The 27932-nt window shown below is 49.7% G+C and overlaps 2 protein-coding genes across 4 annotated transcripts in view; one reads left to right on the top strand and one right to left on the bottom strand.

Annotated features, from left to right (window-relative positions):
- Positions 1-14240: 14240 nt before the first annotated feature.
- Positions 14241-25357, bottom strand: NEFH (neurofilament heavy chain). The gene is made up of 4 exons (XM_016938911.4): positions 24472-25357; positions 21983-22182; positions 19708-19832; positions 14241-16711 (listed from the first exon to the last, which is right to left on the bottom strand). The coding sequence occupies exons 1-4, from the start codon at positions 25352-25354 to the stop codon at positions 14833-14835; spliced, it is 3087 nt and encodes a 1028-aa protein (XP_016794400.3). The 5' UTR covers positions 25355-25357; the 3' UTR covers positions 14241-14832.
- Positions 24597-27932, top strand: part of RFPL1 (ret finger protein like 1) — a 50313-nt gene continuing 46977 nt past the window's right edge. The window contains exon 1 of one of the 3 annotated variants that reach the window (XM_063807665.1): positions 24597-25365. The gene's annotated coding sequence lies outside the window, so the exon portion shown is untranslated. Of the gene's footprint in view, positions 25366-27490; positions 27608-27932 lie in introns of those variants that run through there. The other 2 variants (XM_063807668.1, XM_063807667.1) reach the window with 2 other exon arrangements.

Here is a 27932-nt window from a genome sequence, read left to right as displayed (position 1 = left end):
TGCCTATAATCCAAGCCATTCAGAAGGCTGAGGCAGGAGGATTGCTTGAGCCCAGGAGTTCAAGACCAGCCTGTGTAATATAGTGAGTCCCCATTCAGAAAAAGAAAAGAAACCTGAGCCTAGCAAGGAGAAGAGAATGGTACCTTTGGTGGCTGTTAAATCACCACCGCTACCCTCAGTCCACATCAGTCCTTTGAATTCCAAAGGCAGGTACTCTCTAGCTCAGAGGTCCTCGAACTTCAGCCTGTGTGGGAGTCACCCATCCTGGCACCTGATTAGAAACACAGACACCCAAGTCCCATTCCAAATATTCTGACTCAATTGACCTGAGATGCACCAAGGAAGTGTATTTTTTTATTTTTATTTTTTGAGCCTTGCTCTGTCGCCCAGGCTAGAGTGCAAGGGCGCGATCTCAGCTCACTGCAACCTCCACCTCCTCGGTTCAAGTGATTCTCCTGCCTTAGCCTCCCAAGAGCTGGGATTATAAGTGTGCGGCTAATTTTGTATTTTTAGTACAGACAGGGTTTCACCGTGTTGGCCAGGCTGGTCTCAAACTCCTGACCTCAGGTGATCCACCCACCTTGGCCTCCCAAAGTGCTGGGATTACAGGTGCGTGCCACCACGCCCAGCCAGGAAGTGTATTTTTAACAAGGATCCCTGGGTATAGGCTGCCCTGGTCTCTTTATGGAAGGCACTGTACTTTCTTCCCTTCCCTTCCCTTTCTTCATTTTTCTTGATGACTCTACAGGGCCAAATTCTCTGGGCAGCTCTCTTTCTTCTGTCTTCTGCACTTGGGTAGCAGCATGAGCATCTGGGTGCTTTTTTTTTTTTTTTTTTTTTTTGAGACGGAGTCTCGCTCTGTTGCCCAGGCTGGAGTGCAGTGGCATGATCTCGGCTCACTGCAACCTCCGCCTCCCGGGTTCACGCAATTCTCCTGCCTCAGCCTTCTGAGTAGCTGGGATTACAGGCGCCCACCACCATGCTAATTTTTTATATTTTTAGTAGAGATGGGGTTTCACCATGTTAACCAGGATGGTCTCGATCTCCTGACCTTGTGATCTGCCCGCTTCGGCCTCCCAAAGTGCTAGGATTACAGGCGTGAGCCACCGCGCCTGGCTAAGTATTTCTTTCTCTCCACATAGCGAGATCTCCTTGTCTTTTCCCTGACCTACTTGCCTGGGACTTTGTCCCAGGCGGCATCCCCCTGGTCTGTCCACCTTCAGGCCTTGTGTCTCACCGCCTGTGCTGAATAAGATTGAAATAGAGCCTAAAAATAGTTTAATGGCCCCTGCATTGCAGCCTGCACTTCTCTGTTCTTGGCTGGAAGGCAGCCAAACTGACTCAGCACAAAAGCTCATCTCCAGAAGCCGGGACAAGATTTCAAAGAGGGCTTGTGAGGGCTGGGAAGAGGCTTTGCTTCTTAGACAGGGGATATCAGAGCCTGTCACCCTCCAGAAGAGATTTTCCCTTTCCAGAGAAGCAGACTGAACAAAAGAATCCCTTGGCTTTAAGGAGGATTTTAAAACAAGCGAGAAGCCCAGGTCAATCCCTCCCCTGTGAGCTACTTAGCCATTCATGTCAAGGGTGGGCAGATTAGGGGGAAAGGGACTGGCTTGGGAGGACCTAGAAGCTTCCTCCTCAGCTGGAATTGTCCACGGACTTTTGGCAGATTACACTCTGGGGCATATCGCAGACCGCAGCCCATCTGTCGCTCTCTTGTACCTGGGACTCAGCCTGTGTTCCTTGCCTTTTTTTTTTTTTTTTCCCTTTACAATTTTTTTAAAACTTTTTTTTTTCTTTTGTAGAGACAAGGTCTCGCTATGTTGCCCAGGCTAGTCTTGAACTCCTGGCCTCAAGCAATCTTCCCACCTCGGCCTCCCAAAGTGCTAGGATTACAGGCGTGAACCCACCATGTCAGGCCTGTTCCTTGCCTTTTTAAAGCTGCAGTCCACATTCCTGATTTATTGGTATCTTCTAGTTTCTCCCTTATTTTCTTCCTAGCTTACCCCTTACTATTTTCTCTGCAAATAACTCCACAGACTCTTTTCATAAACTTAAGGGTGTTCTTGCTGATCACTCCGCAAAGCTAAGCAAACCTCTATCCCTAGGAAGGAGCAGGGCTGCCAGACTTCCAAAGGAACTTTGTCCCTGTCGGTGTAGCCGACTCTGTCCTTTCTATGGCGTTCAGCAGTGTCTCTGATGAGAATAGGCATTAAGCATCTATTTTGGGTCAGGCCCTGTGCTAATCACACTTTTACATTCACTGTCCTATTTAAATGAAACTTAGTGTATAAGTCTTTTGCCTCCTTGGTTAAATTTATCCCTAGGTATTTTATTATTTTTGATACTATTATAAATAGAATTATTTTCTTAATTTCTTTTTCTGATTGTTCATTGTTGGTGAGTAGACATACAATTGTTCTTTGTGTGTTGACTTTGTCCCCTGCTGCTTTACTGAATTCATTTATTAACTCTAGTAATTAAAAAAAACTTTTCTGCCAGTCTGGGCAATATAGCGAAGCCCTTTCTATACAAAAATAAGATTTAAAAATTAGCCAGGCGTGGTGGCGCATAATTGTAGTCCCAGCTACTCAGAAGGCAAAGGCAGGAGGATCACATGAGCCCAGAAGTTGGAAGCTACAGTGAGCTATGATCACACAGGTGCACTCCAGTCTTGGGGACAAAGTGAGACCTTGGTCTCTAAATAAATAAATAAATAAAAGGGTTTACTGTGGATTATTTGGGATTTTCTATATATGTGATAATGTCATCTGCAAATAGAGATCGTTCTATTTCTTCCTTTCCAATTTGGATGCCTTTTCTTTTTCTTGCCTAATTTCTCTGGCTAGGACTGCCAGTACTGTGTTGAATACAACTGTGAAAGTGGGCATCTCTGTCTTGTTCCTGATCTTAGGGGAAAAGCTTTCAGCTTTTCACCATTGGTTTTGTGTTTTTTGTTTTAGATACAGGGTTTTGCTCTGTCACCCAGGCTGGAGTGCAGTGGTGCAATCAAAGCTCACTGCAGCCTTCAACTCCAGGGCTCAAGCAATTCTCCCACCTCAGCCTCCCATGTACCTGGAAATACAGGTGTGAGCCATCGTGCCCAGCTCCCCTTCATTCTTTAAGGCAAGGTAGTGTACTACATTAATTGATTTTCTTTCCTTTTTTTTTTTGAGATGGATTCTCGCTCTTTCACCCAGGCTGGACTCAGTGGCGCTATCTCGGCTCACTGCACGCTCCGCCTCCCGGGTTCACTCCATTCTCCTGCCTCAGCCTCCTGAGTAGCTGGGACTACAGGCGCCCGCCACCATGCCCGGCTAATTTTTTGTATTTTCAATAGAGACAGAGTTTCACCGTGTTAGCCAGGATGGTCTCGATCTCCTGACCTCATGATCCACCTGCCTCAGCCTCCCAAAGTGCTGGGATTACAGGCGTGAGCCACTGTGCCCAGCCGATTTTCTTTTCTTTTTCTTTTTTTTTTTTTTTGAGACAGAGTCTCACTCTGTCGCCCAAGCTGGAGTGCAGTGGTGCAGTCTTGGCTCACTGCAACCTCTGCCTCCCAGGTTCAAGCGATTCTCCTGCTTCAGCCTCCCGAGTAACTGGGACTAGAAGTACTCGCCCCACCATGCCTGGCTAATTTTTGCTTGCTATTTATTTATTTATTTTTTTATTTATTTTTTTTGAGATGAAGTCTCCCACTGTCGCCAGGCTGGATTGTGCAGTGGCACAAACTCAGCTCACTGCAACCTCCGTCTCCCGGGTTCAAGCGATTCTCCTGCCTCAGCCCCCTGAGTAGCTGGGATTACAGGCGCGTGCCACCACACCCAGCTAATTTTTGTATTTTTAGTAGAGATGGGGTTTCCCCATGTTGGCCAGGATGGTCTTGACCTTGTGATCCGCCCGCCTTGGCCTCCCAAAGTGCTGGGATTACAGGCATGAGCCACTGCGCCCAGACTGAATCTTTTTTTTTTTTTTTTTTTTTTTTTGAGACAGTTTCACTCTTGTTGTCCAGGCTGGAGTGTAATGGAGTAACCTTGGCTCACTGCAACCTCTGCCTCCTGGGTTCAAGCGATTCTTCTGCCTCAGCCTCCCAAGTAGTTGGGATTACAGGCATGTGCCACCATGCCTGGCTAATTTTTGTATTTTTAGTAGAGACGGGGTTTCACCGTGTTGGCCAGGCTGGTCTTGATCTCCTGACCTTGTGATCCACCTGCCTTGGCCTCCCGAAGTTCTGGGATTACAAGTGTGAGCCACCCCACTTGGCCAGATTTTCTTATTTTTCTTGAGTCAGTTTCAGTAGTTTTTATATTTCTAGGAATTTATGCATTTAATCTAAATTATTGAATTAGTGGACATACGGTTGTTCACAGTATTGCCTTATAATTCCTTTTATTTCTGTAAGGTTGGCATTAATGCCTTCTCTTTTATTCTTGATTTTAGTAATTTGAGTCTTTTCTTCTTTTATCTTAGTCAGTCTAGCTAAAGGTTTGTGAATTTTGTTGGTCTTTTTAAAGCCTTTTTTTTTTTTTTTTTTTTTTGAGATAGAGTTTCACTCTTGTCGTCCAGGCTGGAGTGCAATCTTGGCTCACTGCAACCTCCGCCTCCCGGGTTCAAACAATTCTCCTGCCTCAGCCTCCCAAGTAGCTGGGATTACAGGCGCTCGCCACCATGCCTGGCTAATTTTTGTATTTTTAGTAGAGATGGAGTTTCACCATGTTGGCCAGGCTGGTCTCGAACTCCTGACCTCAGGTGATCCGCCCTCCTCAGCCTCCCAAAGTGCTGGGATTATAGGTGTGAGCCACTGCATCCGGCCAAGACCTAACTTTTAATTTCATTGATTTTCTGTGTCATTTTTATATTCTCTATTTCATTAATTTCCACTCTAATCCTTCTTTGGGTTTACTTTGCTCTTCTTTTTTCAATGTCTTAAGGTAGAAATTTAGGTTATTGATTTGAGATCATTCTTCTTTTCCTTTATTTATTTATTTAGAGACAGGGTCTTGCTCTGTCACCCAGGCTGGAGTGCAGTGGTGCGATCGTAGCTCACTGCAGTCTTGAACTCCTGGGCTCTGGCAACCCTCCTGCCTTGGCCTCCCAAGTAGCTGGGACTACAGGCACACGCCACTGTGCCTGGTTAATTTTTTAATTTTTATTTTGTAGTGACGGGATCTCACTATGTTCCCCAAGCTGGTCAAGAACTCCTGGGCTCAAGTGATCCTCCAGCCTTGGCCTCCCAAAGTGCTGGGATTACAGGCGTCAGCCACTGTGCCTGGCCTCATTCTTCTTTTTAAATGTAGACATTTACAACTTTAAATTTCCCTCTAAGCATTGTTTTAGTTGCATACCATAAGTTTTCATATGTTATATCTTCATTTTCGTTCATCTAAAAATATTCTGATTTCCCCTCTGATTTCATCTTTGACCCATTGGTTATTTAGGAGTGTTTGGTTTTCACATATTTGTGACTTTCCCAGATTAGTTATTAACTTTTACTCTAGTGTGATCAGAGAACGTACTTTGTACGATTTCAATTCTTTTAAATTTATGGAAGCTATTTTTTTTTAATTGAGGCTTTTTTTTTTAAAGATGGAGTCTTGCTCTGTTGCTCAGGCTGGAGTGCAGTGGCACCATCTCGGCTCACTGCAACCTCCGCCTCCCGACTTCAAGTGATTCTCCTGCCTCAACCTCCTGAATAGCTGGGACCTGGTACCGGTGTGCATTACCACATCTGGCTAATTTATAAATTTTTTGGTAGAGACAGGGTTTCACCATGTTTGTCAGGCTGGTCTTGAACTCCTGACCTCAAGTGATCCACCTGCCTCAGCCTCCCAAGTGCTAGGATTATAGGCATGACCCACTGTGCCCAGCCCTAATTGAGGCTTTTTTATTTTTTTATTTTTATTTATTTTTAATTCATTTATTATTATTACTTTTTGAGACGGAGTCTCACTCTGTTGCTGAGGCTGGAGTGCAGTGGCGTGATCTCCACTCATTGCAACTTCTGCCTCCCGGGTTCAAGTGATTCTCCTGCCTCAGCCTCCCAGGTAACTGGGATTACAGGTGTGTGCCACCATGCCTGGCTAAATTTTGTATTTTTGGTAGAGACAGGGTTTCTCCGTGTTTGCCAGGCTGGTCTTGAACTCCTGACCTCAGGTGATCCACCTGCCTCAGCCTCCCAAAGTGCTGGGATTACAGGTGTGAAAATATATATATATATATGATAGTATACTACTCAACCATAAAAAGGAATGTGTTAACAGAATTTGCAGTGACCTGGATGAAACTGGAGACTATTATTCTAAGGGAAGTAACTCAGGAATGGAAAACTAAACATTGTATGTTCTCACTGATATGTGGGAGCTAAGCTATGAGGACGCAAAGGCGTAAGAATGATACAATGGACTTTGGGGACTTGGAAGGAAGAGTGGGAGGGGGGTGAGGGATAAAAGACTCCAAATATGGTGCAGTGTACACTGCTTGGGTGATGGGTGCACCAAAGTCTCCCAAATCACCACTAAAAAATGTACTCATGTAACCAAACACCACCTGTTCCCCAATAACTTATGGAAAAATAAAGTAATAAAAATTAAAAACAAACTAGTTTTATTTTTTGCTTTAACATGTTTACTAATATAGATGTAATTTATTTAGCCAGTCTCCTATTAGTGTATATTCAGTATATTTTCTGTTGTTCCAAATTATAACCAAAACTGAGGTACATGGATTTCATATTTGAATATTTCTGTATATACCTAAGTATTTATTTAGGATACATTCTTCAAACTGGCATACCTTGGTTAAAGACTATCTAAGCTTGAGGCCAGGCACAGTGGCTCAAGCCTGTAATCCTAGCACTTTGGGAGGCTGAGGTGGGTGGATCACGAGGTCAGGAGTTCAAGACCAGCCTGGCCAAGACGGTGAAACCCCATCTCTACTAAAAATACAAAAATTAGCTGGGCACGGTGGCAGGTGCCTGTAATCCCAGCTACTTGGGAGGCTGAGGCAGGAGAATTGCCTGAACCCAGGCGGTGGAGGTTGCAGTGAGCCAAGATCGCACTACTGCGCTCCAGGCTGGGCAATAGAGTGAGATTCTATCTCAAAAAAAAAAAAAAAAAAAAAAGACTAAGCTTTTAAGGCTTTTGATATATTTCGTTACATTGCCTTCCTGGAAGATTTTCATTCCAAGCATTAGCTCCAGAAAATTCAGGTTTCTCTACATAGCTGCTAACACTGGGTATTATCATTCTTTTGGATCTTCTGCTACCTGCACTCCATCCACTGTGGACATTTATCATTACCAATGTCCAGCATCCACTCCTTTTTCTCCTGCTAAGAGTACTTCTATTTTCCTTTGGGAAACTCCCCTCTCAAACTCTCAATTTCAGACTGAGGGGTCTGACATATTCCCTAGCTCCAGGGATGAGCAGGTGAACTCTGTCTAGCTCATCAGTGTCTCATGCATTGGCTCAAGGAGGATCATATGGCCCTACCAGCCCAGTGAGAACCAAACCCTGGACTTTTACTGGAATATTGAACAAGAGTTCTTTTTTCTCCCCTGAGTTTGCTAACCTGGTAGGATATAAGCCCAAAGCTTCTGGAGACCACATGGAGATGTTCTGCCTGACGGTAAAGCTGACACAAAAGGAAGCAGCTGAGAGATGGAGAAATGAGTGACAGCTTCCTGGGGAACATCATTTGAGAGTTCCCCTGGATCCAGCCATTCCTGAAGCAATTCAAGCTTCTCTTTTTTTTTTTTTTTTTTTTTTTGAGACAGTGTCTCACTCTGTCCCCCAGGCTGGAGTGCAGTGGCACAATCTCAGCTTGCTGCAACCTCCACCTCCCAGGTTCAAGTGATTCTCCTGCCTCAGCCTCCTAAGTAACTGGGATTACAGTCATGCACCATCACACTCAGCTAATTTTTGTATTTTAAGTAGAGACGGGGTTTCACCATGCTGGCCAGGGTGGTCTCGAACTCCTGACCTCAGGCGATCCATCCACCTCGGCCTCCCAAAGTGCTAGGACTACAGGCATGAGCCACCACGCCCAGCTACGATTCAACCTTCTTGAACTCCTTGGGGTTATGTAAGCTAATATATTTATCAGCAGTAGCAGCATTAGTAAGTATTTTGCACAAACTAGTTTAATTCTGTTTTGGTCACTTGCAACAGAAATAATGCTGATGATGCTGGGCGCTGTGGTTCACACCTGTAATCCCAGCACTTTGGGAGGCTGAGGTTAGTGGATTGCTTGAGCTCAGGAGATTGAGACCTGCCTGGACAACATGGTGAAAGTACGTCTCTACCAAAATATAAAAAATTAGCCAAGCGTGATGGCACGCAACTGTGGTCCCAACTACTCGGGAGGCTGAGGCAGGAGAATCACTTGAACCTGAGAGGTGTAGGTTGCAGTGAGCCAAGATGGTGCCACTGCACTCCAACCTGGGTGACAGAGCAAGACTCTATCTCGATAAATGAATGAATGAATGAATGTAGGTTTTTCTAAGGAAGGGTCACCCAGGGAAGCTTTATTTTATTTTATTTGAGACAGAGTCTCCCTCTGTTGCCCAGGGTGGAGTGCAGTGGCTTCATCATAGTTTGCTGCAGCTTCAAACTCTCAGACTCAGGCTATCCTCCCATCTTAGCCTCTGGGACTACAGGCACAGGCCACCATGGCCAGCTAATTTTTTTTTTTTTTTTTTTTTTTTTTTTTTTTTTTTTTAGTAGAGATGAGGTCTCGCTATGTTGCCCAGGCTGGTCTCAAACTCCTGGGCTCAAGCATTCCGCCCACCTCAGTCTCCCAAAGTGCTGGGATTATAGGCATGAGCCACCACATCCAGCTGAGATGACTATTTTTGATCAGTCACACATCCCTTTGCCCCTTTCCCCATCTTTCCCATTTATTTAGCTTACTTTTTGGTATAATCCATATTCGTTGCTTTTATTACTATTAGGTAAATATTGTTACCTGTTGAATTGGCTAGTATATAATAATTACAACTTCTTCTTACACACAATTTTTCACTTCTCCTGGAGTTAATGTTTTCCTCCCTTTTATTACTTGTTTTGTCTTTGAAATTGACTAAATATTCCCGCAGTCTCCAGTAGTTCAATAAAAGACTTCCTTTTCTTTTTTTTTTTTTTTCCGGATGGAGTCTTGCTCTGTTGCCCAGGCTGGAGTGCAGTGGTGCAATCTTGGCTCACTGAAACCTCCCTGTCCCGGGTTCAAGTGATTCTCCCTGCCTCAGCCTCCCAAGCAGCTGGGACTACAGGTGTGCACCACCATGCCTGGCTAATTTTTGTATTTTTAGTAGAGACAGGGTTTCACCATGTTGGCCAGGCTGGTCTCGAACTCCTGACCTCAGGTGATCCACCTGCCTCAGCCTCCCAAAGTGTTGGGATTACAGGCATGAGCCACTGCACCTGGCCCAGTAAAAGACTTTCAATTCAATTTTACCCATGATCATTCATGTCAAATAATTTGTCAGGTTTTTTTTTTTTTTTTGCCTCAGAACTCCCCCTCTTCCCCCAGACTCACTCCAATCTGGATGGAGGCTACACAGCTATTGTCCATCAATTTCTCTTTGTCATCAACCTAAAGAGTCCCTTCTCTCATCTTTGTGTAGCCCCTGTTTTCTGTATTCCCAGAGTTTCTATTTCCTGGTTTATGCTCACTTTTTGTTGAAGCATGTCCTCCAGTAATTTATGGAAAGTAATTTTTTGAGACTTTGTAAGCCTGAAATTGTCCTTTTTCTACCCTCATGCTTGATTTATCAGTATAGACTTCTAAGCAGTGTCCATCATTGCTGCTGAGAAGTTTGGGGCCATTTTGATTCTGTTTTTGTTTGTTTGTTTGTTTTGAGACGGAGTCTCGCTTTGTCGCCCAGGCTGGAGTGCAGTGGCATGATCTCGGCTCACTGCAAGCTCCGCCTCCCAGGTTCACGCCATTCTCCTGCCTCAGCCTCCCGAATAGCTGGGACCACAGGCGCCCACCACCACGCCTGGCTAATTTTTTGTATTTTTAGTAGAGATGGGGTTTCACCGTGTTAGCCAGGATGGTCTCGATCTCCTGACCTCGTGATCTGCCTGCCTTGGCCTCCCAAAGTGCTGGGATTACAGGCATGAGCCACTGCTCCTGGCTGTGCCATTTGATTCTTGACCCTGCTTTTTCTTCTCTCTCTCTGGAAGCTCTTAGGATTCTCTCTATCCTTGGGTTCTGAAATGTCAGGTCTAGTTTATGTGGTTCAGATAGGTTCAGATGGGCTGACTCCATCCCTGGATCTAGAGTTGGGTATGTGACCCAGCAGGTCCAGTCAGTGTGTTCCATCCTCCCTGGCCACAGTAATTAATTTCAGGATGGGTGCATGACCCAGTCTTCCGCTGAGACTCACTTCTCACACTTTGATTTGAACTGGTAGGAACAGAATCTCTTTCCTGTGATCTGTACCTGGAATAATATAAGCCTATCATAGCTGAGGATCTCCATGAAGAGAAGGCCTTTCTGAAAGAGAAGCTTTGTTACATCTATTTCTGTGTAACAAATTACCCGAAAACTTGGTGACTTCAAACAACAAACATTTATTATCCAGGCACAGCTTAGCTGGGTGGCTCTTCCTTAAAGCCTCTCATAAGGCTGCAATCAGGGTGTTGGATGGGGCTGCAGTCTCATTTGATGGCTCAACTGGGGAGGATCTGCTTCCATTCTCACTCATGTGGTTATTAGTAGAATTCAGTTTCTCATTGAATTTAGGACCTCAGTTCCTTACTGGCTATTGGCCAAAGGGTTCCTTCAGTTCCTTACCATGTAGGCCTCTCCTTAGGGCAACTCACAACATGGTAGCTGGCTTCCATCAGAGTGAGAGCAAGCAAAACAGAAGCCAGAATCTTCTTGTAAACTACTCACGGAAATGACATTCCACCACTTTGCCATATGCTAGTCATTAGAACGAATTACTAGGTCAGGCCTACATTGAAGGGGAGGGGATTACAAAACAGCATGAATAACAGGAGGTGGGAATTGTTGGGAACAATTTTATTAATTTTTAATTTATCTTTTAGAGACAGGGTTTTACTCTGTCACCCAGGCTGGAGTACAGTGGTAGCAATCATAGCTCACTGTAACCTTGAACTCCTGGGCTCAAGCAATCCTCCTGCCTCAGCCTCCCAAGTAGCTAAAACTACAGGCATGCACCACCATGCCCAGTAGTTTGTTTGTTTAATTTTTGGTAGACAGGGGCTTTGTTGCCCAGGCTGGATTCAAACTCCTGGCCTCACACAATCCTCCTGCCTCAGCTTCCCAAAGTGCTGGGATAATAGGCACTTGGCCATTGGAGCCATTTTAGAGGAAGCCTATCACAAAAGCCAATATTGAGGGAAACAGACCTGAGAGCCAAGAAGTGACTGAGTCCAGTGACTTCACTTCAGCCCTTGAATGTTGCCATTAGGTTTTGTCATATGCAATATTCTGAAATGTGCTAGAATGGCTGCCCAAACATTAGGGGGAACAATTCATCCCCATTTGCCCAGGACTTTCCTGGTTTTAACACTAAAAGTCCTATATCTTGGGAAACTCCTATATCCCAGGTGAATTGGGACAGTTGACACCTGACATAGCAGTTATTTGATGACCAAAATTAAACCAATGTAGCTTGCTCAGGATTCTATGGCATGGTAGTACAGAAAACATGGACTCCGGAGTTAAGTTTTGGATTCAGATTCTGGCACTATCATTTACTAGCTGTGTGGCTCTGGGCAACTCACCTCGCCTGTTTTCTCACCATTAAAATAGGCATCAGAATCTCTACATTGAAAAATGCCCATGTGGATTGGAGAGAATTTATGTAAAAACATGATTATCTCTGCCAGACATGGTGGCTCACACCTGTAATCCCAGCACTTTGGGAGGCTGAGGCAGGTGGATCACCTGAGGTCAGGAGTTTTGAGACCAGCCTGGCCAACATGGCGAAACCCCGTCTCTGCTAAAGAATACAAAAATTAGCCAGGCGTGGTGGCATGCGCCTGTAGTCCCAGCTACTTGGGAGGCTGAAGCAGGAGAATTGCTTGAACCCAGGAGGCGGAGGTTGTAATAAGCCGAGATGGCGCCACTGCACTCCAGCCTGGGTGACAGAGCAAGACTCTGTCTCAAAAACAAAAACAAAAACACAACATGGTTATCTCAACAAATGGTACTGTCATCATTATAAGTATTTTGAGGTTCTCAACCAACTGTAACTTTTTTCAGACAAGACACATGGGAATTTCCTGGGTCTTAGATCCCAGTTTTATATTCAGATGCTATACTGTGTGCATGGGCCTGTGGAGGTCTGTCTGATTTCCCTAGGGCAGAACTGCTCAGAAAATTAATGCTTAGGTTTTCATAGAGTCCTTGGGCATGTTTGATAATCAAGAGCCAATCAATCAAAGCCCTTCTCTCTCTGTTTTTTGGAGAAAAGGTCTTACCCTTTCACCCAGACTGGAGTGCAGTGTGTGATCATAGCTCACTACAGCCTTGAACTCCTGGGTTAAAACAATCCTCCCACCTCAGCCCCCCAGTAGCTGGGACCACAGGTGTGTGCCCCATACCCAGCTAATTTTATTTTCTTTTTCTTTTTTTTCTCTATCAATCACCCAGGCTGGAGTGCAGCGGCGCAATCTCGGCTCACCGCAACCTCTGCCTCCCAGGTTCAAGCAATTCTCATGCCTCAGCCTCCCGAGTGGCTGGGATTACAGGCGCCTGCCACCATGCCCAGTTAGCTTTTTTGTTTTGTTTTTTGAGATGGAGTCTTTCTCTACCACCCAGGCTGGAGTGCAGTGACACAATCTTGGCTCACTACAATCTCTGCCCTTCTGGGTTCAAGCGATTCTCCTGCCTCAGCCTCCCAAGTAGCTGGGATTACAGACGTGCACCACCACACCCAGCTAATTTTTGTTTTTTTAGTAGAGATGGGGTTTCACCATGTTGGGCAGGCTGGTCTCGAACTCCTGACCTCAAGTGATCTGCCTGCCTCAGCCTCCCAAAGTGCTGGGATTACAGGCGTGAGCCACCACGCCCAGCCAATTTTTGTATTTTCAGTAAAGATGGGCTTTCACCATGTTGGCCAGGCTGGTCTCGAACTCCTGACCTCAAGTGATCCACCCGCCTTGGCCTCCCAAAGTGCTAGGATTACAGACATAAGCCACCATGCCCAGCTCCAGCTAATTAAAAAAAAAAAAAACAAAAAACAAAAAACTTTTTTTTAAGAGATGGGGTCTACGTTGCCCAGGCTGATCTCAAACTCCTGGGCTCAAGTGATCCTCCCACTTTGGCCTCCCAAAGTGTTGGGCTCATTGGCATGAGCCATCATGTCCTGCTGGAGTGTTTGTTTTTTGTTTTTTTTTTTGAGACGCAGTCTCACTCTGTCGCCAGGCTGGATCTCAGCTCACTGCAAGCTCCACCTCCCGAGTTTAAGTGATTCCCCTGCCTCAGCCTCCTGAATAGCTGGAACTACAGGCGCACGCCACCATGTCTGGCTAATTTTTGTATTTTTAGTAGAGATGGGGTTTCATCATGTTGGCCAGGCTGGTCTTGAACTCCTAACCTTGTGATATGCCCACCCTGGCCTCCCAAAGCTGGGATTACAGGTATGAGCCACCACACCTGGGCAAGCGTGCATTTTTATTTATTTATTTTTTTGAGACGGAGTCTTGCTCTGTCGCCCAGGCTGGAGTGTAGTGGCGCGATCTCCGCTCACTGCAAGCTCCACCTCCCAGGTTCACGCCATTCTCCTGCCTCAGCCTCCCGAGTAGCTGGGACTACAGGTGCCCACCACCACGCCCAGCTAATTTTTTGTATTTTTAGTAGAGACAGGGTTTTACCATGTTAGCCAGGATGGTCTCGATCTCCTGACCTCGTGATCCACCCGCCTGGGCCTCCCAAAGTGCTGGGATTACAGGCGTGAGCCACCGCGCCCGGCCAAGCATGCATTTTTATAATACTCCCAGGTGATGCTGCTGAAGACAGTCCACAGTCCACACTGAGAAACCACATACCAGGCCACCTGTACAGATCATAAAAATAAAGCCCCTAGCACACTGCCTGGCACATGGTTTGTGCCCAGGAAACAGCACTAGAGAGACCATGCAAGTCGCTCTAGACCCACGAGGGAACTGATGCTTGCTCAGTCCCATGCAGTCTTGGGTGTCACATCCAGACCTCCCCTGCCCTGCCCCCAGCCTTCCCAGGGAAAGAGAATAACAGCAGCAACATTTTCATTTTATAAGCACTTGGTTTTATTGCACAGAAGCAATTGAAAGTGAACTCCAGTGGAAAGTGCGCCCTGGCATAATTCAGTGGCCAGTGCCCGGCCCCACCTGGACCGCTCTTCCAGAATAGAGAGCTCTGGGCAAGGGCTTGACCACTCCTTTGGAAAACAGAAGGCATTTGGGAATAGGTTAAGACATCTCAAGCATAATGTATTTCTAACTGCTCATTCATTATTGCGGTCATCTGTCAGTTGCACATAGAGGCAATAAATGCACTTATTTGGAAAGGAGGGGGGCAGTTTTCATAGTCAAGTGTTTACGTGTGGCATTCGGCATGTATCACATTCAGCTACATAAGCTATCATAACATAATTGTCCATCGCCTGGGGAGGGCATGGGGGCAGGGGCCTGGGAGTGCCCTCTCTTGCTAACATATTGCTAACAGAAATTCCTGTTTGAAGAAGGAGGCCCCGTCATCTAAGCAGTTTCTTCTTACATAAAGACAGAAAAAGTGAAAATTGTGTTACTCCGATCCTTGAGCTCCGGGACTCTTCTGAGTTTCTTTGGCTGTTCCGGATGTTCCTTTCTCCCTGCCTTACTTCCCCTTGGCGGCCTTGTCTTCTGTGGCCTTCTCTGGAGGCTTGCTGTCTTTTTGGTCTGTGCTGGAGGATTTTTCAGCCTTTTCTGCCTTAGGCTTGCTAGGCTCTTTTGAGAGGGTCTTGTCATCTTCCTTGGCTTTGGCCTCTGTCTTGGGTTTCTCCTCAGGCTTCTTGGCCTTCTCCTCCTTGGTGTCTTTTTTCTCCGGTGCTGCCTCCTTCTTCTCTGCTGGTTTGCTGGGTTCCTTGGCCTTGGCATCATCTGGTTCCTTCTTGGCCACCTCTGTCTTTTCTTTGGGTTTAGCGTCTTCCTTCACCTCCACCTTGGCAGGAGCCTCCTTCTCTGGGGTGGGGACTTTTTTCTTATCTTCAGCCTCTTCCTTCTTGGCTTCAACTTTGGATTCTTTGGGCTTTTCGACAGCAGGTTCCTTCTTCTCCTCCACCTTGGGCTTTGGAGCCTCCTTCTTGGGTGCCTCCTCTTTCTTGCTGTCCTTCTTCTCCTCTGTTTTTGGTGTGGCAGGGGCTTTCTCTTCCTCCGCCTTCTTTGGGGGCTCTTTGACTTTCACCTCCTGGGGCTTCTCCTCCTCCTTCACTGGGGACTTCACCTCTTCCTTTTTTGGGATCTCCTTCTCAGGGGCCTTGGCATCCTCCTTCAGGGGAGATTTCGCCTTCTCTGGGGACTTGACCTCCTCCTTGACAGGGCTTTTGGCCTTTTCAGGGGATTTGTCTGCAGGGGACCTTGCTTCCTCCTTCGCTGGAGTCTTGGCTTCTGGAGACTTCACATCAAGAGTCTTGGCCTTCTCTGGGGACTTGGCTTCTTCCTTCACTGGGGACTTGGCCTTCTCTGGGGACTTGGCTTCTTCCTTCACTGGGGACTTGGCCTTCTCGGGGGTCTTTGCTTCTTCCTTCACTGGGGACTTGGCCTTCTCAGGGGACTTTGCTTCTGCCTTCACTGGGGACTTGGCCTTCTCAGGGGACTTTGCTTCTGCCTTCACTGGGGACTTGGCCTTCTCAGGGGACTTTGCTTCTGCCTTCACTGGGGACTTGGCCTTCTCAGGGGACTTTGCTTCTGCCTTCACTGGGGACTTGGCCTTCTCAGGGGACTTGGCCTCTTCCTTCTCTGGGGACTTGGCCTTCTCAGGGGACTTTGCTTCCTCCTTCGTTGGAGACTTGGCCTTTTCCGGGGACTTGACCTCAGCTGGAGATTTTGCTTCTTCCTTCACTGGGGACTTGGCCTCAGCCGGTGACTTTGCTTCTTCCTTCACTGGGGACTTGGCCTTCTCTGGAGACTTGGCCTCAGCCAGTGACTTTGCCTCTTCCTTTGCTGGGGACTTGGCCTTCTCGGGGGACTTGACCTCAACTGGAGATTTTGCTTCCTCCTTCTCTGGGGACTTGGCCTCAGGCGGTGACTTTGCCTCTTCCTTTGCTGGAGACTTGGCCTTCTCAGGGGACTTGACTTCAGCTGGGGATTTTGCTTCCTCCTTCTCTGGGGACTTGGCCTCAGCCGGTGACTTTGCCTCTTCCTTTACTGGTGACTTGGCTTCCTTCTCTGGGGATGCAGCCTCTTCTGCTGGGGGAGACTTTGTTTCTTCTTCTCCCCCTTCTGCCTCCTCTTCTTCACCCCCTTCTTCCTCCTTGCCCTCCTCCTCTTTGGCCTCTTTCTCCTCTTCTTCAGTCACTTCTTCAGTCACTTGGGTCTCCTCTGTCTGTTCCTCCACAATCACAGTTTCTTTCTCAGACTTCTCCACCACTTTGATCTTCTCTTCGCTTTTCACCTTTATGTGAGTGGACACAGAGGGAATTTTGGGGAGTCCTTCTGGAAGCGAGAAAGGAATTGGGCCAAAGCCAATCCGACACTCTTCACCTTCCAGGAGTTTTCTGCAGGATGGATCACGGAACACATTAGTATAAACTCAGAGCAAATTCACTATTTGGGTTCTTCCTAGACTATCCTGAAGGTCACTGACATCGAATGATATGGGTTTTGGTGGAACAGGAATGTGAATGGTGGGCATTATGAGACTAGAGAAAGTCACTTGGCAAATCATTCCAGTGACCACCCAGAATGTGTACCCCGGTGGGACTGGTCTTTTTTTGTTGATGTTGTTGTTTTTGAGAGGGTCTCACTGTGTTGCCCAGGCTGGAACAACTGGTCTTCTTCAACACAGCTAAGCCTGAAACTTTTGAAATAAAACAACTTTTGCCCCATAAAAAATGGCCCTCAAGAGAAAGCTCCTAAATAAATTTAACAAAAGTTAAATTTATTGTCCCTCAAACTAAAATATTATTCAAGAGAACCCTGGGAGCCTGAGCAAACAATTCCACTTTTTTTTTCCTTTTTTTGAGACGGAGTCTTGCTCTGTCACCTAGGCTGGAGTCCAGTGGTACAATCTCAGTTCACTGCAACCTCTGCCTCCCAGATTCAAGCAATTACCCCGGCTTCAAGCAATTCTCCTGTCTCAGCCTACTGAGTAGCTGGGAGTACAGGCGCACGCCACCACGTCCAGTTAATTTTTGTATTTTTAGTAGAGACGGGGGTTTCACCATATTGGTCAGGCTGGTCTCGAACTCCTGACCTCAGGTGATCCACCCGCCTAGGCCTCCCAAAGTGCTGGGATTACAGGTGTGAGCCACCGCACCCGACCACAATTCTACTTTTATAAATTTGGGTTTAAGAGGTCTTAGAACGCTTCCATTTGAATCGCGAGTGTCTCTCATCACCCTGTATTACCATCTTTTGAGTTTCAGGAATAGGGTAGAGGCCGCAGTTTCTCCTCTTGGCTTTGCTCCTCACTAGATGGGTGACCTTGGCCAAGACACACAAACTCTTTGAGCCTCAATTTCCTCACTGGAAAAAGAGGGTCATTAGAGTCCCTACGTCAGAGGGTTGTTTCAGTGAGACAATGAATGGAAAAGACTTGGCAGAATGCTTGTCTCAGAGTAAGTGTGGGGGTTACCCCTCAGACTAGTACTTCCCAAATTTAGCAGCACACAGATGACCGGGGATCTTATCAAAATGCAGATTCTGATTCAGCAGGTCTGGGGAAGGGCTGAGCATCTGTCTTTTGTTGTTGTGTTGTTGTTATTTTTGAGACAGTGTCTCACTCTGTGATGACAGGCTGGAGTGCAGTGGCACGATCATAGCTCACTGAAGCCTCCAACTCCCAGGCTCAGGTGATCCTCCCACGTCAGCCTCCTGAGTAGCTGAGACTAAAGGCATGTGCCACCATGCCCAGCTTTTTTTTTTTTTTTTTTTTTTTGTATTTTTTGTAGAGATGGGGTTTTGCCATACTGCCCAGCTTGGTCTCTGAACTGAAACAATCTGTCTGCCTTGGTCTCCCAAAGTGCTGGGATTACAGGCATAAGTCACTACACCCAACCAAGAGACTATCTTTCTGATAAGCTCTTGAATGATGCCAATTCCGCTGGTTCATGTGCCATGCTTTGAGTAGCAAGATTACAGACGAGAGCCAAGAGGTAGGAAGCCACGGGTCACCAGTCAGAACTGGGACAAGTCCTCAGGGAATCAATCCTGCTCCCTAGCCCTGCTCCCCCCGGTCTTATTCCTCAGACTGGATTTCTCAAGGCTGCCACTGACTAAGGGTTCCCTCTGTAGCAGCCCAGTGGTACCTGTGCTTCCTGGATTAGCTTGGGAATGGGATTAGCTCATCTTCCTGACAACCCTATGACATGGGTGCCCTTATTATCATCTCCACTTTATATCCCCAAGAAATGAATGCTTGCAGAGCTAAGAAACTCTAAAGGACAGAGTTTGAAAGGTCCCTGACTTAAGCACCTCTTTTCCCTTCAAAGCAGGCCTCTGGCTGGCTGGATTTGGGGAGGGGATAAGGAACTTCCACCGTCTAAATCATTTCAGAATGAAAGTAAGTCACTCTCAAGACTCATTGGCTGGGCACAGTGGCTCACGCCTGTAATCCCAGCACTTTGGGAGGCCGAGGTAGGCGGATCACCTGAGGTCAGGAGTTCGAGACCAGCCTGGCCAACATAGTGAGACCCAGTCTCTACTAAAAATACAAAAAATAGCCGGGTGTGGTGGCATGTGCCTGTAATCGCAGCTACTCGGGAGGCTGAGGCAGGAGAATCACTTGAACCCAGGACACAGAGGTTGCAGTGAGCCGAAATAATGCTGCTGCACTCCAGCCTGGGCAACAGAGTGAGATTCCATCTCAAAAAAAAAAAAAAAGACTCATGTCTCTCAGAGTAAAAGAGTGGCTGCCAGGGGCTGAAGGAAGGAGAGAATGATAATGATGGTTTCTTGGGTATGGAGTTTCAGTTTGCGATGATGAAAACAGTTCTGGAGACAGACAGTGGTTATGGCTGCACAGTAATGTGAAAGTACTTAATATCACTGAACTGCCTACTTAACATTGTTGAATGGGGCTAGTCATGGTGGCTCTCGCCTGTAATCCCAGGACTTTGGGAGGCTGAGGTGGGCAGAGGGCTTGAGTTCAGGAGTTTGAGACCAGCCTGGCCAACATGGTGAAACCCTGTTTCTACTAAAAAAAAAAATAAAAATTAGCCAGGCGTGGTGGCAGGCACGTGTAATCCCAGTTACTCAGGAGGCTGAGGCATGGGAATCGCTTGAACCCAGGAGGGAGAGGTTGCAGTGGGCAGAGATCGCACCACCATACTTCAACCTGGGCAACACAGTAAGTCTGTCTCAAAAAATAAATAAAAAATAAAAGAAATTGGTTCAATGGTAAATTGTATGTTTTGTCTATTTTGCCGCAATTTAAAAAGAATTTTGTCCCTAAGACAGGTAGGCTGCCTAAACGGGGTCTTGAAACCCAAGGCTTAGCGTCTCGTAGGAACACAAGCTTTCTTCACCATGTGACAGCCCCTGTGCGTCTCACCTGTAAGCGGCTATCTCTATATCCAGAGCCATCTTGACATTGAGCAGGTCCTGGTATTCTCGCAGCTGGGCGGCCATCTCCCACTTGGTGTTCCTCAGCTCAGCGTCCAGCTGCTGAATGGCTTCCTGGGAAGGAGAGGTGACACACATCACATGCCAGCCAGTGTCTGGCCCTCAGTACCAGAGAAGCTGCGGCGGGCTGTGCGACCCCAGAGCAGGCCCATCCAGCCAGGCTCACTGGGGCCAACCCCAACCCTGCCAGAGCTGTAGGGTCCTCATTAGTGGACGTGGAACAATCTGGAGCAAAAATCCTGCTGTATAGTGACCTCAGACTGGAGAAGGTCTGAAATGAAATTCATCAGATGTCAACAGTTGTTCCTGCTGGTTTGGCTGGCAGGATAATGGGATAACGTTTAGAGATCTTGAGCTTAGAAAGTGCTCAGTGAGGCCGGGAGTGGTGGCTCAAGCCTGTATTCCCAACACTTTGGGAAGCTGAGGAGGGTGGATCACTTGAGCTCAGGAGTTTGAGACTAGCCTGGCCAACATGGTAAAACCTTGTCTCTACTAAAAATACAAAAATTAGCCGGATGTGGTGGCACATACCTGTAATCCCAGCTACTTGGGAGGCTGAGACAGGAGAATTGCTTGAACCCAGGAGGCGGAGGTTACAGTGAGCCAAGATCATACCACTGTACTCCAGCCTGGGAGACATAGCGAGACTCTGGTGGTTCATGCCTGTAATCCCAGCATTTTGGAAGGCTGAGGAAGGAGGATCGCTTCAGCCCAGGAGTTTGAGACCAGCCTGGGCAACACAGTGAGACCTCATTTCTACAAAACAATTAAATAATTAGCTGGGCATGGTGATGTGCACCTGTAGTCCCAGCTACTCAGGAAGCTGAGGGAGGAGGATTACTTGAGCCCGGGAGTACAAGACTTTAGTGAGCTATGATCTCACTGTCACATTCTGGCTTGGGCAACAGCGTGAGACTGTGTCTCAAAAAAGAAAAAAAAAAAAACCCAGTGGGAGCAGGGCCTTGCCTGCTTTTGCTCCTGTCTTTCTCCAGTGTGCCACAGTGTCCACCACACAGTCAGGGTTTGGTAGGCACTGATGACTGCCTCAGCCTTCTGAGTAGCTAGGACTGTAGGCACACACAACCATACCCAGCTAATTTTTTAAATTTTTTTAAATTTTCTTGAGACAGAGTCTCGCTCTGACGCTCTGTCGCCCAGGCTGGGTGCAGTGGCACGATCTCGGCTCACTGTAACCCCCATCTCCCAGGTTCAGTTGAAGCGATTCTCCTGTCTCAGCCTCCCAAGTAGCTGGGATTACAGGCACGCACCACCATGCCCAGTTAATTTTTGTATCTTTTTAGTAGAGACAAGGTTTCACCATGTTGGCCAGGCTGGTCTCAAACTCCTGACCTCAAGTGATCCACCCGCCTTGGCCTCCTAAAGTGCTGGGATTACAGGCATGAGCCACTAGGCCCAGCCGCCAGTTATCTTTAAAAGAAGGAATCTGCTAAGGTCTTCCCCTGGCCACCCAAGACACTGGTTGCTGTTTACGGAATGTCCACTGCGACCAAGACCAACCTTGTGAGTGGCAGAGCTGGGATTCAAATCTAGAAAGATTCGAATGTTGAAGACCTTGCCGAGCTCATTCGCAAGTTCACACTAATCTCATTTAAAGTCTATCTCTTTAGGCCAGGCACGGTGCCTCACACCTGTAATCCCAGCACTTTGGGAGGCTGAAGTGGGAGGACTGCCTGAGCCCAGGAGTTTGAGACCAGCCTGGCCAACATGGTGAAACCCCATCAATACTAAAAATACAAAAGTTAGCCAGGTGTGGTGGCATGCACCTGTAGTCCCTGCTACTCGGGAGGCTGAGGCACGAGAATCTCTTGAGCCCAGGAGGCAGAGGTTGCAGTGAGCTGAGATCATGCCACTGCACTCCAGCCTGGGCAACAGAGTGAGACTCCATCTCAAAATAAATAAATAAATAAATAAATAAATAAATAAATAAATAAATAAATATTTATCTCTTTAATCTTTCCAGCTCTGCAAAGCAGGCTTTTTTTTTTTTTTCATGGCTGGAAAGGAACTCAGATTCAGAGAATTAGATAACTTTCCTAGGGTCACACAGCTGGAAAGTGCTGGTATGTCTGACTCCAAGGGCCACAGTCTTAACCACTACAACCCCACTCAGTGAGGGACAGTAACTTGTCCAGGGCTACCCAATCAGGTAAGGCAGTCTGGCTGTCTGCCTTGCCCCTGCCCACCTGGTAGGAGGCAATGTCGGCCTGATGACGGTCCTCCAGCTCAGAGCGCTGCCTCTCCAGTGAGTCCTTGGTGCTTTTCAGTGCCTCCAGCTCTGTGGTCCTGGCCTGCAGCTGACGCCGGTACTCAGTTATCTCCTCCTGCGCTGAGCGCATAGCGTCTGTGTTCACCTTGGCTGCCTCCGACAGTCGGTCCAGCCTCACTGGGGGAGAAGGTAGCAGGGCACAGGGTTAGACACACCTGGACTGGGTTCTAATGCCCAGATTTTTTTCTTTGTTCTTTTTTTTTTTTTTTTTTTTTGAGACGGATTCTCGCTCTCGCCCAGGCTGGAGTGCAGTGGCGCACTCTCAGCTCACTGCAAGCTCCGCCTCCTGGGTTCAAGCGATTCTCCTGCCTCAGCCTCCCGAGTAGCTGGGATTACAGGCACCTGCCACTACGCCCAGCTAATTTTTTGTATTTTTAGTAGAGATGGGGTTTTGCCACATTGGCCAGGCTGGTCTTGAACTCCTGACCTCATGATTCGCCCACCTCGGCCTCCCAAAGAGCTGGAATTACAGGTGTGAGCCACCACGCCCGGCCTAATGCCCAGATTTTGAAGGTGACACATGTGGATTGACCTACTGCGTGTGCCAGACACCATCCTGTATGCTTGACTCGCTCTGTCCTGTGAGATAAAGGCAAGTGACTACTCCCCAAGGCCACCCAGCTAGTGAGTGGCAGAGCTGGGACTCAAATCCCCAAAGATCATGCTCTGTCTCCCCCAATGTGGGATCCAAAAACCCTGCAGGGCAGAGGAAACCCTGGTCCTAATGCCTGGTCCAGCTCCCTAGCAAGGGCCTGGCAGTGCTGGTGGTTCAGATGTGATACCTGGCCCATGGGGCTTAACACTGAGCTGGAGGCTGGAGGTTTGTGGCTGAACAAGTTAATGAGCTTGTGACCTTTAGGAGGCATGAGGGTACCGTGAGCAATCAGGTCACCTTGTAGCCATGGTCCCTTCCGTACAGGTTTCTGCGCACAGTCCAAGGTCAGTGCAGAGCCCGTGGCCTGGGTGCCAACCCCCGTCCCTTTCTCCACCTAGCTGAGCATTGCCCCTGAGCATTGGTAGCCACACCCCGGCCCCCGCCAGCAACCCGCTCGTGGTTCCCAGGAAAGCTTCCAGAGGCAGTGGAGGTCTGGAGACTGGTCTTTAGCTCATAAAAGTGAACATCCTGAATCCCCAGATAGTGGCACTCAGGGCACAAGTCTTGGTGGGGAGGAAGGAAGCCAGCTGAGTGGGCCAGTACAATCCTGGGACGTCTGCCCCTACGACTGGCAAACCCAAAAGAGGTTTGCGCAGGGAGGGGCCTTGCTGCGGAGATGGAGGAGGGGATGGTTCTGCTCTGCAGAGGAGTGGAAAAGGAACAGAAAAAGCTATGCATCAAAATCCCAGCTTTCCCTGCTAGTGCTGGCAAAGACTTAGAAACCATCCAGGTGGTTGGAGATTCTCAACTATTGTCGATCACAGATGCTTTTGGAAAATCACTGAAGCCTCTGCCCTCTCTCTCAAAAACAACGCAAAGTTTTACAGACAGTTTCGTGAGACATCATGGAACTCCCCGGATTAAGCAGCCCAGTTGATCTACCCTCCTCTTTCAACTCAAAAAGAAATGAAAACCACAGAGGGCAAGTGTTGGTCAAGGTCACCCTGCAGCTGCTGGGCACAGCCTCAGGGCAGCGCAATCTAGCTGACTCAGGGCTGCAAGGAGTTGGGGGAGGGGCAGACTTGGGAGGCTCCCAGCTTCCCTAAAGGAGAAAGGGGACATTAAAACATGAAAGGGCCCACCAGCCACCTCCGCCACAGGCAACAACTGACTGTAGTAATGGTTCCCTCTAGGAAGAAAGGATGCGAAAAGGTCCTGACCCACCCCCACGTGGAAGATTTAAGGTAGGGACGTTAAGCACTGAGCAGGTAGTGGGAAGGAGCCTGGTAGGGGTGAGAGGAATAGAGTTTCTTGCGGGGTGCAGGAGAGGGCATGGCAGCATTGGCGGGGAAGCCTTGCTACTTAGAAGGGCTAAGAGTCTCCAGCGCTTGCAGACCAGAATCCTGCACCACTTTTTTCCTGTAGAGAAAACTTGTTTTGTTCTTGACGGGGGAGGGATCTCAGAGTGGGGTCGCCTAAGCTTGGGGTAGAGAGCAGCAGGGGGCCCAGAGTTGAAGTACAGCCATAAAGAACCTGGAAAGGGGGAACCGAAGGACAACCCAGAGTTGGGGCGTCCCACAAGAGACCCAGAGTAAAACTGCGATTTAACTAGGGGCATGCACTTTGCAGAGGGAAGGTGAGCAGCGCGCCACTCCACGCGCAGTCCGGCAGCGCCCCCTTGGGTCACGCAGCCCAGAAGTTCGCTGCGGGTCAGCAGGGGCGCCCCTCCCCCCACCCGCGCGCCCCTCCCCCCACCCGCGCGCCCCTCCCCCCACCCGCGCGCCCCTCCCCCCACCCGCGCGCCTGCGTACCTCGGAACCACTCCTCGGACTGCAGCGTGCTCTGCACCGCGTGGCCTTCAAGCTGCGCGCGAATCTCGCGCAGCGCCGACGTCACGTCGCACTTCAGGGCGTCGCGCGTCTCGGCCTGCATCTGCGCCTGCGCGGCGCCGGAGCCCTGGATCTGGCCGAGCAGCTCGCCCACCTCTTCCTGGTGGTGGCGCCGCAGGTAGCCGCACTCCTCCTGCAGCGCCTGCGCCTTCTTCTGCAGGTCCACGCGCGCCGCCTCGGCCTCCTGCGCGAAGCGCGCCAGCGCGCGGGCCGCCGCCTCGGCCTCCTCTCGCTGCCGGGCCTCGTCGTCGAGGCGCTGGCGCACGTGCGCGATGTCCTCGAGCAGGTGCTCCTGCTCCAGGCGTAGCTGACCGCGCGCCGCGCCCAGGCGCAGCACCGCGCCGCGCATCTCGCGGACCTCGCGCTCGTACAGCTCGCCCATAGCGGAGCGGCCCGCCTGCTGCTGCCGCAGCGCCGCAGCCTCGCCCTCCAGGCTGCGGTTGTGCGCCTCCAGCTGCCGCACCTTGTCGATGTACCCGGCGAAGCGGTCGTTCAGCGCCTGCAGCTGCTCCTTCTCACTGCGCGAGGTGGCCACCGCCACCATGCAGCCCTCCGGCCCGTTGCTCAGCGTGTCCAGCGAGTCGGTGCTTGAGGCGGCGCCTGCGCCACGGAAGCGGCTGGGCGAGGCGGACACGGAGCTCACGGACGTCCGTGTCCACGAGTGGAAGCCGCTGGAGGAGCCGGCGGCGGAGCGCGTCCCGCCTGCGCCACCCTTTCGGGCTAGCGCGTAGTGGAGGCTGCCGCCGCCATGCAGCGGCGCGAACGGGGCGCCCAGCAGCGCGTCCGCGCCGCCGAAGCTCATCATGGCCTGAGCAGGTGCGCAAGGCCGGGACGGGGCGGGAGGCACTGCGGCAGCACCAGGGCGCCGGCCCTTTTATAGCCGCCGCGGCCGGGTCCAACCCCTTGGCAGTGAGAGGGTGGGGAGGAGGGCCCCGCCCTCTCCGCCTCCTCCCCTGCGGCCCCCCGGCCGACCGGCTCCGCCGCAGTGAGAGGGGCGGGGCAGGGGACCGAGGAGGGAAGGGGAATCGACGCTGCGTCAGAGGAGACCCTCGAGGTCGGGGAAGCGGGCAGAGGACTCCCGGAGTGGGCCAGTGAGGACCCCCGGGTGCGCGTCGGAAGAGTCTGCGAGTGTGTTCGGAATAAGAAAGGGGACTTGAAACAGGGAGAGGACAAGGAGAAACCTGATGGGAATAGGGGCAGGATGCCCTCGGGATGGAGCAATGGAAGATTGCAGTCATTAGGATGAGGGGATCCCTGTATGAGACAGGACACGAGGCTTTCCAAATAGTTAAGAGAGGCTTTCAGGATAGGGGGTGCAGAGACTGTGCAGCCAGCCCCGGAACAGAGGAGGGAGCAAGGCAATCCTGAATGGGAGCATGGACCCTCCATAGAACGGAGACAGGAGACCCCTGACCGGGGGAGGTACAGTGTTCTCCTAACATCTAGAGGACCTACTTGGAGAGCGCTCAGGAAACTCCGCGGCCAGCCCCGGAATAGATGAAGGGGGACCTGGAGTTGGGGAGAATAGCCAGGCTACCCTGAATGGGGGTATGGGAGACACTGCAGAGGATGGAGAGAGGGAACCCCGGATGGGTGGGGTTGGGGGGAGGCAAAGCGTTCTCTAAAAAGTCTGCAGTGGCCCCCGAGAGAGGAGATGGGAGACCCTGCTGCCAGCCCCAGTAAAGGGGACGGACCCTCAGCGAAGCGGGTAGAAGGTCCCCTGAACAGGCAGGAGAAAGCTGGGCTGAGTTTGAGGGGCAGAGAACCTACAGTGGGGGTACCGTAGGAGGGCTTGGGCATGAAGTTGAGAGAGCTGGCCCCTGTGTGGGGTGGGGGGAAATGATGGGTGTCACCCGAGCCAGCTTCTGCACACTGGGGTCAGCTAGGCAGTTTGCTGGTCGAATGACCTTGAACAAGCTGTGTCCTCCCACCCTTGTTTTTCCATCTATACAACGAAGGGGTCTTGCCCCAGAGACAAGCTCCAACTCCTGACCCCCGACTGCCCCAGGAAGTTCCACTTTGAGGGGTCTCTGGCTGAACTGGGGATGGGGAACCCACATCTTGCCGTTCTGTCAACACTAGGAAGTCCTCTTTTCTCCCTCCCCCTCCCCATCTTCTCAGCCTCAACTTGTCCTCTCTTCCCCCACCCCTGTAACAGACAAGCAGGCGCCTGAGTCGGCATCCCTTCTCTCTTACAGGGAAGTGATGAGATGCTTTCTGAGTACCAAAGTCCCTCACCCCAATAGGATGTCAGGTAGAAGAAGGGGTCCCCAGGATTTAGGGGGCCCTGCAACGGCTGTGACATTTGGCTCTTTATTGGTTTTGGCTCATGTTTTATGCCGTGGGAGTGGGGGTGGTGCTGCGGCTGGCGCTTCAGCACCGGGGACAGGGCCTGCTCTTTGTTGGGCGTGGGGCGGGGAAAGAGATTAACACTCTGCTTTTACCTTAGGGGAAGGAAGGGAGGGACACTGTGCTGAGGGGACCCGAGAGGGGAGGCAAGTGATCCAGCAGGTTCATATAGTGAGCCAGGGACCCCTCCCGGGACTTCCTGTCGGGGGTCCAGTTCTGTGTTTTCTGGGCTGTTCCCCTCCTGCTTAGGGACCCCTGCGAAAGGACCCCTGGGGATGCTGGGAGCCCTGAGACCCCCTTGAGAGTTTGTAGACTTGTACTTCAACTCTGAACCTCCCCCAGGCAGTTATCTCAACACCCACTACACCCCTACTTTACCCGGGTTTTCCTGCTCCAGGATCCCCAGGACAGAACAGACATATCCCCCAGGAAAGACCTCTGCCAGTTCCTTTCTCTTTGCCCTCTGTCTCCTTCCAGCCCCCTAGTTCTAAGCAGACCCTCAGAGCTGGGAAATTGATGGCGCTGTCCCTTTAACCACGTTTTACTGGAAGGAGAGTGCGCTGGGAGGAGGGAAGAGGGGGAGGGAGTTTCTGGTTTTGCATGAAGAAGCAGAACATGATGAAGCATTTTTCCCCCATCTAAAGATCCAGTCGTGCTCCAGTTTGCAGAGGGCAAGGGGCTGGTTGCAGGTGGTGCTGGGAGGATGGAGGTGAGTGGCTGGTCTGAGGTCCCTGAGAAAGGCATGGGACGGGTGTTGGGCAGGACTCTCTTGCTCTCAGATGGCTCCCCATTTATTTGTCATTCTACTTGGAATTTTGCCATTGGAGCCTTGTTCCTCTGGGTCTTTTCGGTCTGCACAATGCTGATACATTCTCTGGATGTGAGAAGGCTCACAAGCAGCTGACGGCAAGGAGGAATGGGGGTTTGGGGTAAAAAGGGGGCTCCAAGATGTATTCTGTTGAGGCCAAGGGGCCACAGCCATCAGATTGAAGCTGCCTATGTAGTCCAAGAAGCCCCAAGCATGACTCTTGTGG

This window comes from Pan troglodytes, chromosome 23 (genome assembly GCF_028858775.2).
Source record: "Pan troglodytes isolate AG18354 chromosome 23, NHGRI_mPanTro3-v2.0_pri, whole genome shotgun sequence".
NCBI lineage: Eukaryota > Metazoa > Chordata > Mammalia > Primates > Hominidae > Pan > Pan troglodytes.
Note: the sequence above shows the minus strand (reverse complement) of the source record. Positions and strands in the feature narration are given on the sequence as shown.